The 18,216-nt window shown below is 35.9% G+C and overlaps 1 protein-coding gene across 2 annotated transcripts in view; it reads left to right on the forward strand.

Annotated features, from left to right (window-relative positions):
* The window catches only part of PRIM2 (DNA primase subunit 2), a 386,408-nt gene that overhangs the window by 239,112 nt on the left and 129,080 nt on the right, over nt 1-18,216 (forward strand). For both annotated transcript variants that reach the window (XM_049894929.1, XM_049894926.1), the window contains exon 10: nt 299-484. In XM_049894929.1, the coding sequence (XP_049750886.1) occupies nt 299-484 (186 nt within the window). The remainder of the gene's footprint in view (nt 1-298; nt 485-18,216) is intronic.

The following is an 18,216-nucleotide window of genomic DNA, read 5'->3' on the forward strand; positions in this document are numbered from 1 at the left end:
GTGAAGATAGCCCAGGACTGGGCAGTGTTTCATTCTGTTGTACGTAGGATCTCTATAAGTCGGAACTGACTTAATGGCACCTGACAACAATAGCAATGTTAGAAATACTATCATTTCAACATGAACCAATATAAAAAAAGTTAAGAAAAAAAAGTTAATCTATAATCATGATAATAAAGTAGTACTTCCCTATAGTTTTTGTTTTTACTCTACTTAGACTGAATTTGCAATCACAGCAAATACTGTGGGGACCTGGTAAATCTTCTGCATAACCCAAAACTGGTTTTTTTTGTTGTAGCTTTCTACCAAATCTTTCCCACCCTGCATGCGTCAGTTACATAAAGCCTTACGGGAAAATCATCACCTTCGTCATGGAGGCCGAATGCAGTATGGCCTTTTTCTGAAGGGCATTGGTTTAACGTTGGAACAGGCATTGCAGTTTTGGAAGCAAGAATTTACCAAAGGAAAGATGGATCCAGACAAGGTAATTATGAAGAATCGGAGTGATAACTGTAATTTTAATTTGGTCAAAAATCAAAAAGTCTACCTTTTGAATTTGCTTCTTGAAGTGTAGTTGAAAATTTGAAGATAAGTATGTCTACAACTTAGTTTAGGTAAAAACAAACTCATATATTAATCAAATAGGTATTAATCCAAAGACTGAGAGATTTACATAAGGATAAGACTGAAGCAGCAACGTAAGATGTAAAGTAATGATTAAATGATGAGTCTTCTCTTTGTAGGTATATTGACAGTAGAACTTATAGGGCTGAAATTGCTTTTAGAGTTATATTTTTATAGGATTGTATATGCATACACATATATACATATATAAACAGTATAACTTTGAAGACTAGGAAATACTTAGAATAGAAAATGAATGCAGTTTAAAGATTTTCTATTGCTTTTTGAGGAATCTTTCAAGAGCATTTTCAGAGACACATTAATCACTATAAATCTGGTTAAAACTGTTTTAAAACCCACCCATAACACTCAGCTTGCTACCCTTACATTTTTTTTTTTTTAAATAGTGCTAAGTTATAATATTTTATTTTCGCAATATGGTTTCCTGTCCTTTCTATGCCAAAGCACTGTGGTATGAAGTACAATTTTTAATGTTTATTTCTTGGTTCACTTTCTCCTAGGAAAGATAAATTTAGAACAAAGAATACTTGCCAAGTAAATTTTATAATGACAGTTTATTATGGCTGTAGCTGTATACTTTATTAAAAAAAAGTTCAGGTCTTTTTTATAGTGTATTATAAAAAGCTGTGATAGTTTTTATAAGTTTGTTTTGAAAACCGCCTTTATTGACAATTGCCCATAGAATCTTAAATAATTCATTTAGTAGGGTTTTTTTTGAATACAGTTTTTGATATTTTTTAGTTTTCTATTATATTTTATTTTGAAAGTAATATATTCTGATTATAGAAAATATGAAAATGTACAGAAAAAAATTAGCTGCCATCCCCTGTTCAAAAATAATCACTGTCAGCATCTTCTCCTTTCTTTCTAGTGTAAATGGGTAGATATCTCTCTGTTTTTTTCCCACTTTTTAAATTGACATTATATTATGAGCATTTTCCCATGTCGTAGTCTTTGAATATATCATTTTAATCGGTTGCATAATATAACATCCTTTGAAAGTGATATAACTTGTTTAATCTTTCCCCTATTATGAGATATTTGATTGTATCTAATTTAACTTGTTTAATCTTTCCCCTATTATGAGATATTTGATTGTATCTAATTTGCTCTGTCATAAATATTATTGTAACCAATATCTTGGGCATATAAATCTTTGATTATAATTCTAATTATGTCCTTTGGATATATTCACCAGGAAATAAAATCATCTTGTGAATGTAGACTGTTGTAAGTTTTAGATGCATTCTGTGAAATGACTACTTACAAAAGTTTTTTTTAATTTTATTTTTGATGAATGTATAAACAGCAAAATCTGCTTTCATTCCACAGTTTCTAGACATAATGATGGTATTTACATTCTTCATGATGTATCAACATTCTCATTATTTCTGTTCTAGTTGTTTAGCTTCCATTTACTTATTCTCTTTGCTCCACAACCTTCTCATCTATGCTATAAAACAGCTGTTGACCCTTTGGTCTTACATAATTTTTTTTTTTAGAGAAACATAATACTCAAGGGTGACAGTTTTTATTCTTTGGGCTAACTGCTACTTAGGTTAAACGTGACTTCAGGAGATATTTCAATTCACGGTTTGAAGAGCAACTCAGGGCCATAGTCTCGGAGACCCCCCCAGACTCAATAGGTCCAGTAAGCCTGGATTCTTTAAGAATTTGAAGTTCTCCCCGAACACCCTTTTAACTCAGTTCTGAAGTTCACCTTTTAGCCGTAGATTAGACAGGCCCATAAAACAAACAATAATACACATAGTTCAACTGTATAGGAGACTAAATGGGCACACCAGCCCAGGGGCAAGAACGAGAAGGCAGGAGGGCACAGGAAAGCTGGATAAATGGAAAGAGGAACCCAAAGTCGAGAAGGGGAGAGTATTGACATGTTGCAGGGTGGCAACAGATGTCCAAAACAATATGTGTATTGTTTAGTGAGAAACTAATTTGCTCTGTAAACCTTCATCTAAAGCACAATAAAAAGAAAAGAGTTTCAGTTCTTTTCCACATTTTCCTCCCTTTTTATCAGAATTCATCTGTCGTGTCCCTGATCAAAATGTTAAATTGTAGTAGCCAGGCACTGTCTAGTTCTTCTGGTCTCAAGGCGGAGGAGGCCGTGGTTCATGTAGACAGTTTGTCCTATAACCCAGTTCTTTCTCTGATTCTCGAGTTTCCTTCTTTATCTTTTGTTCCAGACAAATAAAGACCGATAGTTGTATCTTAGATACCCACTTGCAAGCTTTTAAGATCCCAGACACTACTCACCATACCGAGAGGTAGAACATAAACTTTAGAAATATATTACGCCAGTTGACTGGATTGACGCACAAGACCATGGCTCTATTTACAAAAGCTTTTGAATTAGTTTCTCACCAAGCTATGTAAGACTCTTGTTCTTCCGTTGACCTAATTATATATTATTACTTAAAGTTTTTTAGATTGATAACATTTTTTTGAGGTAGAATATTTCTGCGCTTGGGAGAAAGTTAGGGGTTATGAAGTAAAAAGAGCATTTTAGCTTGGTTTTTGCTAAGGGAAAAGAGGACCAAAGAGAGAAGGGAAAACCAGCCATGCCAGCAGATACAGACACTTACCGTGAGCACTAAACCTTCTGGCTTAGACATCTGGTCACTGACCTGCCTTCTTTTGTGTAACTCTGGGTTGACCTGTGTATTAATGTCATCAACATTCAGTTTTTTAAAAACCTGTGTGTTAAAAACGAAAAAAAATTATATATAGGATTTTTATTTTGTAATGTAAAAGTCATTTTCTTCAAAAATTATTATAAAAGAAAATAAATAGATAATTTCTTACCTTTCTAGATAATATATAGCAGTCTCTTTTCATTAGCTTATTATTGATTTTGGCAAATATATCATGACTAAAAAATCATAAATTATACTTATGACTTACTGTGACAATTTAGCGTTCTGTTGTTACAGTCTGTGTTTATAAATAAATGTCTTTCTCAATTCTATCATCCCTTACATAATTTATCCCTTACCCAGTGCTGTTGAGTCGATTCCGACTCATAGCGACTCTATAGGACAGAGTAGAACTGCCCCATAGAGTTTCCAAGGAGCACCTGGCGGATTCGAACTGCCAACGCTTTGGTTAGCAACCGTAGCACTTAACCACTACACCACCAGGGTTTCCAATTATCCCTTAGTTAATTAAAATATTATATTTAATTGTATATTATAATTTTATAAATTGTATCCATTTTCTAAGTGATACATACAATTAAAAACACTCTTAAGAGGTGTAGAAAGTTGATGATTTAAAATACTATTTGTAGAGAATATTATGAAGGATGTATATTAGTCTTTTTTTCTTTTTTGTAGTGCTTAATTTTTTTTTTTTGTTAATAAAAAACTTTGGTGTTGAACCTTGGTTTGAATGACCTGGAACAATCAATTCTGTTTCATAGCTCATTTCCTTCCAAACAAACAAACAAAAAAAAGCCAAACCTGTTGCCATTGAGTTGATTGCGACTCATAGTGACCCTCTAGGACAGAGTAGACCTGCCCCACAGGGTTTCCAGGGAGCAGCTGGTGAATTCGGACTGCCGACCTCTTGGTTAGCAGCTGATTGCTTAACCACTGCGCCACCATGGCTCCTGCCAGTGGAGGAGAAATGATGTAGCAAAGTAGTTATTTTCAACCAGAATTCTTCTCCATTACTGAGCTTTCCAAATGACTGTAATGTCTGATTTCTTTCTCCTTACGCTAGTGTAACTTATTTGGGTGTAATGCCATGTGCATGTGAGGAAATATTATGGGTACCTGGTCATCACTTTTGAGGCGACAGAAAAAGACAGAGTATCTCTGACATGTTCCATCTGTAACTCTACTCTCATCACTGCCTTCCCTAGGTACACTGACTAGAACTAAATATTCCTTTTCCCTAGGTCTCTTCAAATGCAGCTTCATTCCCACTGAATTGACTGCCTAATCAGTATCTGTCTCTTCTTCCTATCTTTCCTCGTTTGTGGTTATTGCAGGCACTTACCTAGTCTTCTTTTTCCTTGTTTAAATACTTTCTTTCTAAGGATATATGTCTTGTTAGAGAAATATTTGTCTTCTGACTTCTAAAATCAACTAAAACTGTTGTTTTTTGTAATTGTCACCCTGAGTATAAATATTAAGGCAGCATGCCTCTAGATACCTTTTATTAATGTCAAGCAATTTTTCTGTTATGGTTTACAAAATTTTTGTTTTCTGTTACAAACATTTCTGAATAGTAATAATATGATTGTGGAAGCAACTCAGGGTTCTGATGCTGTTATTTTTTATTCGAAATTTGATGCATTAAGTCAGCCTCTCTTTACATGTTCAAAGTAGATACCTGTCTATGAAGTGCTTCTTCAGAGTTACTCATTTTGTTTGGTTGTTTCTCTTCTTTCTGCATCATTTTCAGACTAGCATACACACTCCACCAGATGGAATTGGTAAGATACCGAGGGATCACTGAATGTAGCTCCTGGTTACTTGCTAGCAGATTATGCTCTTATAATTTTTAGCACTTATTTCCTCATATTTATTTTCTATGACCTACTAAATTGGAATATGAACTATATAAAAGCAGGTATTTTGTCTTTCTTCTTGTTCTCTGCTGTAACTCTAACACGTAGAACAGTGCCTGACTAGTAGGCACTCAGTAAATGTTTATTAAATGGACTAAATCCTCATAGAAATAAATACATGGCAAACCAGGAAATTTGATCTATTTTTTTCCTCCAAGTTTCTTCACATAAATCAGAGCAAAAACACAATTGTTAATGTGCTATTATTCCATTTAGAGTGAATTTGAAGCTAATTAAACCAAGAATTTTGGCAGAACCTGAAATTTACTATAGGTGCTTTTGGTTTTATAAATTACAAGGGGCTTCTAACCAAAGGAGTATACATGGGTTGTGTGGCAGTTGGGTGCATGACATTAAAAAACCTAAAAACCTCTAAAGGTTGTTGTAGCAAAGGATAGAGCTCCTAGTTTAGTGTCTTACACATAGTTAGTTGTCCAGTAATTATAGTTTTTGTTTTTTTTCTAAATCAGGAATTGAATACCTTATGTTGGTCTACATTCATCAAACTTTATACATACCATCTTTATACTATTATCAAATTGCAGTGTTTTTATTTGCATGTGTGTCTTACAACTAGTCTTTTAGCTACTAGAATTCAGGGACTATGACTTTTCTATTTTGGGTCTCAGGGGCTTAGCGCAATACCTGGCAGATGTTAGGCCTTTGCCAATACACTGTAACTTCTGCCAAAGTTTTAAAAAGCAGTTTGCAGATTTAAAAAAAACAACAAATCCTTAATGTGTTTTATTTGTTTCTGTTCAGATAAACCTGTTCTTTCTAACAAATTATAAAATATTAATAGTCATTTTATTAGCTAGCCAAATTTGTCTGCCTTGTGTTTTTCAAAATCAAATTTGTGTTGGAAGAATATACAACTATATAACCAGTTACCATCATCATTATTTAATGCCCAAAAATGTAGTACAACTCAGTTACAAATATTTCAATAACACGGTAGTCAAATTATGATTCCTACTAAAGATACAAACATATATATGTATATACATATATACACACATATTCCATCTATTTTTTATCATCTACTTTGTATAAGTTATTCAATAGATTTTTAATTAGCATTCACTGTGAACAAGTGCTGTTCTGTAGATACTGCAATAAAAGACACAGCCCTTATTTATGAAGACTTTATAATCTCCTGGGAAAACCAGATAAATAACAAATACAATTATGATTCAGAATCATAATTGCTGTGGTAGAGATAGGATTCTGTAGAACAGATGAGGGAGGTGAGGGAAAGGAGAATAATTACTGAGTGCTTCACTGAGTGGGGATGTTATATTTGTCAGATGAAGTTAAGGAGTTAGGGAAAGTCTGGAATTCCATGTTGAGGGGGCAGCCTTTTCAAAGGCTTTAGGTGAGAGAGTATAACTGATTGTATAGGTGGTAGAAACCTGACTATACATGTGTGATTGTGGCAAGGGATAAGTCTGGAGACATAGGTTTTTACCTAATTACCGAAGATAGATGGACTGGTAGGTCAGTAGGGTCTTGCTGGGCAGGTAGCTGTGGTCAGACCAGCTGTTTAGAGTCAATTAGTAACTGTTCAGACATGGACCAGTAACTTTAAATTTCCCTCAATATTGGAGGGTGCTGAGAGACCAAAGAAAGAGGCGAGTAACTCCAGTGTGACGATGAAGAGTTTATTAGGGAGATTTACATACCAAGGCAGTGGTCCTTGGCAGCTGGAGGACCAAAGCAGATCTCCTTGCCGAGCAGTAAGGGGCAGAGGTTTTATAGTGGTCAAGGACAAATGTGGCTCCATGCCATAAGACTACCTCAGCAAGGTCACGTGACAGGTCCTTGGAAAACAGCAGTGAACTAACAGAAACAGCAATGAACTAATGGAAAGCATGAGGGCAGCCATGTTCTGCCTCGAAAAGCCTGTTTTCCCTGTCAGTAGCCATAATTGTAGTTAAATATACTTAGTTTCATAGCTTTGAATATTCACTAAAATGACTAAGCTGGAATTTTATGAGGGTTTATAAACAAAAAAGAAAATAGTGTGAATAAAGCTTCTACTTATACGTGGTTCAAAGTAACTTGGCTTCTCTAAATATGGATTTCTGATTATATAGGCCAACATTGAAAAAGGAAAAAGTCTTTTGCCTTGAGATTTTAATCTACCTCATAAGGAGTGATTTGAGAGACACGGATAATCTGGGAAACAATTACAAAACATGATGGTGAAAAAGTATCTTTAAGGTAATGTGTAGTAATGAAGTTATTAGGGTGGATCATGTTAGGAAAGGTTTCTTGAAGGAGGTCAGTCTTGAATTAGGATTTCAAAGAACACAGAGTGAACAAGGAAATGAGGGAAAGTAGGCAAAACATTGTTCACTCTTGTTATTTGTTGTTATTTTTCCATTATTTATTATTCACTGAGGCTTTTTGTTAGCTGTTTTGAGGGTTGTCATGATTGTTGTTTATTGTCATTTTTAAATCTCTGCTTCCAGATTTCTCCTTGGATTTTACTTTCCCAATATACTTGAATACTGTTTTTTTTTTTTTTTTTTGAAATGTGTTGTAGTTAGAGAATAAGGAATTCTAGTATTAAAACATAAGCCATTTCCAAGGAACATTCTGTTGTTACAGATGATCTTATAGCAAGGTAGTTGCTTTAGAACATACCTTAATCCCAAAATACTAGTTTCCTAATGTACAGTTTTAGTCTTAGATTTAATTGTAGTCAGTGTGAGTATTTATGATATATTAAAAATGTTAAATAAAGCCCTTCTGGTTACTCTTGTTGGTAGGGAGTTAAGGGACATTTGAAAATTGCACTTAGATTGTCAGGTAGTATTCTTTGGATTTGTGAATGATTCTGTGAGAGATGTTTGGGGTTTTGAATGTTTTATTCCTTAAATCATTTTTTGGACTCACCTATGGTTTATGCAAATAAAAAGTATTTAATTAATCATAGTAAAGTTTTATGCAGGTTTTTTGTTAGCTCTAAATATAATTTACATTCCAGTCTACCTGGGGAAAAAACCTCACCCTAGGTGTAAGAGATAAAATTAATCAAACTTCCATTTAAAGCATGAAAACACATACCACTAAAGTATTCTTTCTCTAGGAACTTGGATATTAAATCACTTCAGCCACTAGCTTTGTTAGGAATTAAATTGAACTGGATAATTCTTCTAATAAATTCAAAACAATGTGTTTTCTCAATCAGATTACTTATCGTGTTGTTGTTCTGAATTGCCTTGACCTGGCTCTGTTGGATATTAAACACAACATAGATCATGCACATTTTATATAGCTTAAATTCGTGTCCCTGATGATAACACACTTAAGGTCTACTACATGTTATTATAATTGGGTCAAGGAACATTTAGCACTGTTTAAGAAGCTTATATTCTGTCCCAGAATCCAGCTTGCATCATCACTTAGAACAGACTTATGTCCATAAAATTTGCCTGCCAAAAGTTTAACTATTTGGCTGTTGAGGTATGTGTGAATTATATTTATCACTAGGCTTAATTTTTTTGTTGTTGTTGTTTTAAAAGACCAGTGGTTCTCTTGGTACCTGAACCAGCATCAACATCATCTGGGAACTTGTTAGGAATGCAAATTCTCTGAATCAGACTTTGGGGTGGAGCCACAATCTGTGTTTTAACAAGCCTTCAAGGTGATTCTGATACACACTAAAGATTAAGAAACACTGTTTTAGGTATTTTCCTTATAGAAATCTAAATTGGTTTATTATGGACAGTAAGGTTTGTTGAACGAATGAATTGGATAAGGAGTTCACTGAGAATCCCCATTTATCTGAGACTTAAAGGATATATGAGAAATTATAAATTGGTAAAGGAGTGTTTGAAGGAAGATGAAAGCTGTGGATACTCATTCCCACTGCCCTTATTCTTTTCAATAAAGTAGGCAGGGAGATCACTTACCCAAAGGATTTGATAAGATTAAGGTTTAAGAAAAGTTGTAGAGAGCACAGAGTAGCACCTCCCAGGAATATGCTAAGTAGTTAAGCAGTGATAGAAAAAAAGATGGTTAAACTACAGAGTGATTACAGTTTGACCATTTCTTGAGTGCCTAGCATATGCCAGGCTTTATAATTAATACTTTACATATACCATCTTATGGAATCCTTAAAACAATCCTAGGAGATAGGTGTTATTTATGTCTAGTTTACTAATGAGATTTGTAATTGGCTGTATTGCTCTCTCTAGCAATATCTGTGGCCTTAGAGCAGAAGCAGAGAGGGCATAAGGTAAAATTATTCAGGCTTAGGAAATGGCAAAGCGTGCATACTTTTATTAAATCCTTCCCGTGTTCCTTGTTTCATTTAATCTCACAGCAACCGTGTGAGGTAAATACTGTCCTCAGTTTAATGAGCTTTCCCCAGGCTGCAGGGATGGTACATGATCAAGCCCGGGTTGAACCCTGATCCATTTTATTCCAAGCCCTGTGCTTTTCTTGGTTTTCTCAGGAGGAAGCTGAGGCATGCTTTCTAGGTTGGCATTGCTGTGACCAACCATGTAAACTTAAACAGGACACAATTTAGAATCGAGGTTTTCACTTCTTGTATTTAATCCCCAGAGCTTCAATAAAGTCTTCATTAAAATAGAGATAACAGTAATGACAGCAAAACTGTTGCAAAGAAATAAATATTTATGTGAAATACTATGTAATCTATAAAGTACTAAACTAATACTACAACCCCCCCCAAAAAGGTTATACTAGGTTATAATAATTTTAAAGCTTTCAATAAATGGTTTATTCTGTAATTATATACGTACTTTCTCAATTTATAAAGCTGACTATTAACTTGTAGACACATACATTAATTAGTTTACTAATTGATTATGCTAATTATAATTGGTTATGTTTTTTATTCTTCTTAAAGAAAACATTATTTTACTTAAATATTCATTTTAGTGATGCCCTAGGAAAGTAATTTGTAATGATAGTTTTCTTGCTGAAGTAGTCTAATCTTTGTCACTGTTGTTCTTGGGCAGCAATTTTAAGGTATCCTTAGCAGTTACTAAGCTATATAGAATATCTATCTTTAGAGCTTTATGATAATAAGGTTTCTGTTATACTCACCTACGTATTTTAATGTATAAAAAAGATGTGTGCATGATAAGGATTTAACTCATCTCCATGCTTTCCTTGGCAATTGGAATACAAATTCTTGATAGCACAGTATAAAAATTAATTTTTAAACATTGACTTTGGCAGGTTGGCCTTGCTTTCATGAATGGTCAAGAGGTTAGCTGCCAAATTTTCAATTAAATTACCTGTATTGGGTTAAACGTATCGTGAGAATAATATATTATTATCTCTCACTCCCAACACTATTCTGGTAAAAATTAGCTTTAGTAAATCTAATTGCTTTTAGTGTTCTACTCCAAATGCTTTCAGTTCTTAAATTATGGAAAAGAGAATAAAAAGTAGAAGACTTCAACTTTAATCATTCGCTTATAAATGTTATTTTGCTATTGATACCTTATGGATTATACTGATATATTAAAATGACATTTTAACTGACATTTTAAAAGGTAGGTCAAATATTTGTTAATGTAAGTATGTCTTCATTGGCCATGTCCTTGTATAAACTGACTCAGAATAAATTGATTATGTACAAGTTCAAAATGAATTAGCCTTCTAATGTTGGAGGATTTTTCTTAAAAAGATTTTTTAACGTTAGGAATTTGGGGAGATGGGAAGCAAGGGGAGGTATATTCTTGGCTTACTTTAACAACCGCTTATATGCTTATCAGAGGTCCCTGAGTGGTACAAATGGTTTATACTCACCTGCTGACCTAAAGGCTGGCAGTTAGAACCTACCTAGTAAAAAAAGAATTAGCAGCTCAGAAAAAAGGCTTAGCGATCTACATAAAGATTACAGCCTAGAAAACTGTATGGAGCAGTTCTACTCTGTAACATGTGGGTCGCCATGAGTCGGAATTGACTCAGTGGCAATGGGTTTGGTTTATATGCTTATCACCCATCACTTTCCTATAAATCTTCCTTGAATTTGTTTTTGTTTTTTAAAAATTATTCTGCACCATCTTTCCAGCTAGTTTACTTCTGTGTTAAGTAGGATTCATATTTAAAAATAGCTATTTTTAAATATGAAAAACAAGAGGTCATTGAAAAGACAGGAAAGAAAGAAAAGACCAAGGTGGATGTCAGAGGAGACTCTGAAACTTGCTTTCAAACGTCGAGCAGCTAAAGCAAAAGGAAGAATTGATGAAGTAAAAGAACAGAAGATTTCAAAGGGTGGCTCGAGAAGACGAAGTAAAATATTATAATGACATGTGCAAAGAGCTGGAGATGGAAAACCAAAAGGAAAGAACACACTCAGCATTTCTTAAACTGAAAGAACTGAAGAAAAGATTAAAGCCTTGAGTTGCAATAGTGAAGGATTCTATGGGGAAAATATTAAACAACGCAGGAAGCATCAAAAGAAGATGGAAGGAATACACAGAGTCATTATGCCAAAAAGAGTTAGTCGATATTCAACCATTTCAAGAGGTGGCATATGATCAGGAACCAACGGTACTGGAAGAAGAAGTCCAAGCTGCTCTGAAGTCACTGGCGAGAAACAAGGCTCTAGGAATTGATGGAATATCAATTGAGATGTTTCAACAAATGGATGCAGTGCTGGAGGTGCTCATTCATCTGTGCCAAGAAATATGGAAGACAGCTTCCTGGCCAAATGACTGGAAGACATCCATATTTACACCTACACACAAGAAAGGTGATCCAACCGAATGTGGAAATTATAGAACAATATCATTAATATCACACACAAGCAAAATTTTGCTGAAGATCATTCAAAAATGGCTGCAGTGGTATATTGACAGGGAACTACCAAAAATTCAGGCCGGTTTCAGAAGAGGACGTGGAACCAGGGATATCATTGCTGATGTCAGATGGATCCTGGCTGAGAGCAGAGAATATCAGAAGGATGTTTCCCTGTATTTTATTGACTATGCAAGGGCATTCAACTGTGTGGATCATAACAAATTATGGGTAACATTGCAAAGAATGGGAATTCCAGAACACTTAATTATGCTCATGAGGAACCTTTACATAGATCAAGAGGCAGTTGTTCAGACAGAACAAGGGGATACCGATTAGTTTAAAGTCAGGAAAGGTGTGCATCAGGATTGTTTTCTTTCACCATACCTATTCAATCTGTATGCTGAAGAAATAATCCGAGAAGCAGGACTATATGAAGAAGAACGGGGCATCAGGATTGGAGGAAGACTCATTAACAACCTGGGTTATGCAGATGACACAATCTCGCTTGCTGAAAGCGAAGAGGACTTGAAGCACTTACTGATGAGGATCAAAGACCACAGCCTTCAGTATGGATTGTACCTTAACAAAAAGAAAACAAAAATCCTCACAACTGGACCAGTGAGCAACATCCTGATAAATGGAGAAAAGATTGAAGTTGTTAATGATCTCATTTTACTTGGGTCCACAATCAATAGCCATGGAAGCCGCAGTCAAGAAATCAGAAGACACATTGCATTGGGTAAATCTGCTGCAAAGGACCTCTTTAAAGTGCTGAAGAGCAAAGATGTCACCTTGAAGATTAAGGTGCACCTGACCCAAGCCATGGTATTTTCAATTGCGTCATATGCATGTGAAAGCTGGACAGTGAATAAGGAAGACTGAAGAGGAATTGACGCCTTTGAATTGTGGTGTTGGTAAAGAATATAGGATATTCCTTGGACTGCCAAAAGAACGGCCAAATCTGTCTTAGAGGAAGTATAACCAGAATGCTCCATAGAAACAAGGATGGTGAAACTACATCTTACATCTTTGGACATGTTGTCAGGAGGAATCAGTCCTTGGCAGAGTTCAGGGTTAGCAGAAAAGAGGAAGACCCTCAACGAGTGGATTGACACAGTGGCTGCAACAATGGGCTCAAGCATAACAACAATTGTGTGGATGGCTCAGGACCAGGCAGTGTTTCGTTCGGTTGTGAATGGGGTCGCTATGAGTCAGAACCAACTCGACGGCACCTAACAACAACAAGCTATTTTAAGCATCTGCACATGGATTGTATTTCATAGAAGGACATTATAAGTTGCTATGGTTGTAGAGACTCAGAATGGTTGTAATGATGAGATGGTTGTATGTGGCTCAGTCAGAAAAGCAGGAATCCTTAAGGAATAGAAGGATGTTTACTCAAGGGGGAGTATAAATGATTACTGTTTTAAACTGGCAAGAATGTCAGCTTTTAAGTGAAAATAGGCCCAAGAAGAGTGAAGCACAGATAACCAAGTTGAAAAATTTGAGTGGTGAAGATAATATTGATTAGGTAACCTAAGAAGGGGATTGCTTTTTGACTTAGGATCCCTAGAATAAGCTTGTAATTTTATTTTGTTCTATCTCAGGCGTGTCCAAGCTAACCTGTCTTTTCCTAGAGGGGAGTGTAAAGGATGTATTTCATTCATCCATCCAACAAAAGTTATTTGGTATATTCCAGCCACTAGGCTATTACAGCTACTAGATACTAGAAATGTACAGCAGTGAACAAGATAAACAAAACATTGGCCCCCTGGAGCATACATTCTGGTGGGGGTAGAGATAGTAAATGAAGTAAATAAATTATATGATGTATTAGTTAACGATAAATGCTATGGAGAAAATTTTGCAGGGTGAGGATAGAGAATGCTCGGTGTGGGCAAGTTGCAGTTTTGAATAAGATAGAGAAGGCATAACCAAAAAGAAGACACTTTAACTACAACTTGTGTTTTGCATAAGAGCTCTACGTTTGGCATTGCGATTATTCATCGTATCTTAGTAGGATAGGATGGGCAGATATTATTGCCCACTGTTTTACGATGAAGGAAACTTGAGGACAGGAAAACTGTCCAAATGTACCCAGAAACAGCAGACCCTAGATCTCAGAACCCTTAGATATTGTGATTTGGATTTTGGGATAGAGTTTGGCTGGAATGCAGCCAGATCCAGCCAAAAAGTGAGGGATTTAAGGAAGGCCAGCACACAGCACTGGAGTACCCTCAGAGGGTGAAGCTGACTTCTAGTCTTATTAAAAGGCTAGTGCAAACTATCAGGAGTCAGGTGAAAAGACATGGCTTGTTGGGCCCTTGGGTATGCAAGGCCTACACTAAACTCACTGTAGGTGGTTTTAGGCCCTTCATTTTGGAGTGGATCTGGTTTTAAATGGCTGTCCAGTTTTTTGTTTGTTTTTGAATTTTCACTGTGGTTTATGTGAAAGTTTACAAATCAAGTCAGTCTTCCACACAAAAACTTATATACACCTTGCTATATACTCCTAGTTGCTCTCCCCCCAATGAGACAGCACATTCTTTCCCTCCACTCTATTTTTGTGTCCATTCGGCCAGCTTCTGACCTCCTCTGCCCTCTCATCTCCCCTCCAGACAGGAGCTGCCCACATAGTCTCATGTGTCTGCTTGATCCAAGAAGCTCACGCTTCACCAGTATCATTTTCTATCCCATAGTCCAGTCCAATCCCTGTTTGAAGAGTTGGCTTTGGAAATAGTTCCTGTCTTGGGCTAACAGAAGGTCTGGGGACCATGACCTCTGGGTTCCTTCTAGTCTCAGTCAGACCATTAAGTCTGGTCTTTTATGAGAATTTGAGATCTGCATCTCACTGCTCTCCTGCTCCCTCAGGGTTTTACTGTTGCATTCCCTGTCAGGGCAGTCATAGGTTGTAGCTGGGTACCATCTAGTTCTTCTGGTCTCAGGCTGATGTAGTCTCTGATCTGTCTCTTGGGCTCATAATTACCATATGTCTTTGGTGTTCTTTATTCTGCTTTGCTCCAGGTGGATTGAGACTAGTTGATGCATCTTAGATGGCCTCTTGCTAGCGTTTAAGACCCCAGGGATGTCCAGTTTTTATGTGATGACTCTAGTAGTTACTGGGGCTGACTTGTATTCTCTTCAGTATTTGATTCCTATAGCTGATGAGTGAAGCAAGACTATGTTAATCACACCCAGGCCTTAGGACCCTATCATTTAGTTAAGTTACTAAAGTTAACCAGTTGCCCTCGAGTCAGTTCTGACTCATGTGACTCTGTGTGTTTCAGAGTAAAGCTGTGCTCCATAGGGTTGTCAGTGGCTGATATTTTGGAAATAGAGCACCAGATCGTTCTTCCGAGGTACCTCTGGGTGAACTTGAACCTCCAATCTTTTGGTTAACAGCCGACATGGTAACAGTTTGTACCACTCAGGGCCCCGTTTCTTAAAGTAAGAGAGAGGAAAAGGTCAGGAGTCTCGTACTAAAAATCTCAAAAGAATTTCTGGCTTTCTTTTTATCACCCACTGGAAAGGCGCTTGAAAGGGAAGTGATTATGTCTACAATATGGTATATACGTAGGTCTTGATAAGCTAACCCTTTTGGAGTATATCCTTTAATTTTTCTCTGCATCTTTGGATCTCAAGGCCTTTTATTTCAGTCCTTTGTTTCTCCTTTGCATTGGTTAAGACAGACTGTTTCTTATATTTCCTATGTGTCATCCTCACTGTCTCAATTTTCACATAGGCCTCAAAAAAGTAAGTATCTCTATACACTGAAGTTCTGACCTTGCCTCTGGCAGGTAAGTTTCCTACCAGTATGCAAAGAATCCAACTCTCTTTCTACCCAACTGTCTTTTCTGCCCCTACCATGGCCAGTCTTTAGTCAGAAAGACATTGTATGAATAAACCCATATCAAAAACCAAACCCATTACCATGGAGTCGATTCTGATTCATAATGACCTTATTGGACAGAATAGAACTGTCCATAGGATTTCCAAAGCTGTAATATTTAGCCATATCTTTGTCCTGTGGAGTATCTGGTGGGTTCACTCCACTGACCTTTTGCTTAGCAGCCAAGCTCTTAACCACTGTGCCACCAGGGATCCTTTTATTTCCTATAGTATTTCAAAATAAACATTGTCATGAAAATTCAATTCAGATATTCTCCATTATATATTAAAAACTCTGCACATAAATTGTATTTTATCCCGTTAGATTTATGTAGACTGTAGTGGAAAACAAAGCAGTTGTTAGAGTGAGTAGGTATTTATGAAACAATGCATCATTGTCATTAGCTTAGGTGGTAGTTAAATAAAATTATTTAGTCAGTGTATACATAAGAAGAAAAGTCAGGGTGGCAAAAACCAGTATTTCATTGGAAATGTGTAAATTAAAAGACGTTTTCATTTGTTTAAAGATGGTTACATACTTTGTAATTTAGAGATAACAACAATATCATCCAAACCATTAGAAAATTAGTTGTGCCAACTATTGCATATTACTGTGATATATTTAGATTATATTATAGATGTGATGTTTCGGAAAAAGTGCATGTTGAATAATTCTCATGAATGTAAGTTTTATTATAATTATGCTTTTATTTTTACCTTCAGTTTTAAGACATTAAAAATCTCCCCTTGAAATATACATTTAGAAAAGTATAAATCCAGAACATAGTCATTTTCATCTATATACCTAGGGTATAATATTCACTAACAAGAATGATCTCACTCAGTGTAATTCAAGAAAAGATTATGAAGTCTTTTCCCTGCTTCTCCAGGGAGTGTCCCATTCTTTCTGTCTTTAAATAAGCACTTGGTTCTTTTTTTGCTAATGTTGTATATGCTCTTGCTTCCTGCTATATCTGATCACACATGAAAGCTTTGAGCCTCCATCACGTGTTTTGAGGTCTGGACATTCTCATTCTTTAGTGATAATTGTGAGTGCAGAAACAATCCATCATAGTATTTGAAATTTCAAGAGTGTCCCACCATTTGGGGCCACTTTCTGTTCCCCATTCTTGCTTCCTCATCTGTTATATAGCTTTGCTTTGTCCCCACGTAAGATCAAAGAGTTATGTTTCTGCAGTTCCCAAATACTTACTGAAAAGAACTAGAGTCGTGATGATTTCCAAAAAGTACCTTTTGCAATACATTCTCTCTCTCACTGTTCTCCAATTTATTGACCTTCTAGGAATAGTAAAAAAAAAAATCTGTCTTTAGTAATGGGCCCTTTCTGACAATTCAGCACTTAAATATTGTTTTAACACTGTTTTATGGTGATTATTATCTGCTACAGTTTTATGTATTTTAATTATTAACTTATTGATTATGCCTTGAGGCCTTTTATGCAATGAATGCAATTTGAATAATGCTGTGTTAAAGCCACTTAATCTCTGTTTACAAACCCATTAAGTTCCATTCCAGACAGTAATGATAACTCCTTTCTGTGGGCTCCATGGTACATACTGTTTACATGTAAGTATTGTATTTAAAGTTACATTTTGTTAAACTTAGATATTCACATTTGAAGTCATTCATAGAGCCTTATGTTTTTTTTTTTTTTTTTTTTTGAGAGAATTTCTATCTCCCTGTACCTATTACTGTCAAGTGGATTTTGACTCATAGCGACCCTATGTTATTGTTAGGTGCATTGGAGTTGGTTCTGACTTAAAGGGACCCTATGTACAACAGAATGAAACATCGCCTAGTCTTGTGCCACCCTCACAATCATTGTTTTGTTTGAGCCCATTGTTGCAGCCACTGAGTCAGTTGATCTTGTTGAGGGTCTTCCTCTTTTTTGCTGACCCTCTCCTTTACCAAACATGATGTCCATCTCCAAAGACTGGTCCTTCCTGATAACATGTCCGTAGTATGAAAGACAAAGTCTCCCCATCCTTGTTTCTAAGAAGCATCTGGCTGTACTTCTTCCAAGACACGTTTGTTTGTTTTTCCGGCAGTCCATGGTATATTCGGTAGTCTTTGCCAGCATCATATTTCAAAGGCATCAAATTTTATTTGATCTTCTGTATTCATTATCCAGCTTTCACATGCATATGAGGCAATTGAAATACCATGGCTTGGGTCATTGCTTTTTAACACTTGAAAAAGGTCATTTGCAGCAGATTTGCCAAATGCAATGCATCATTTGATTTCTTGACTGCTGCTTCCATGGGCATTGATTGTAGAAC

Source organism: Elephas maximus, chromosome 1, assembly GCF_024166365.1.
Source record: "Elephas maximus indicus isolate mEleMax1 chromosome 1, mEleMax1 primary haplotype, whole genome shotgun sequence".
In the NCBI taxonomy this organism is placed as follows: domain Eukaryota; kingdom Metazoa; phylum Chordata; class Mammalia; order Proboscidea; family Elephantidae; genus Elephas; species Elephas maximus.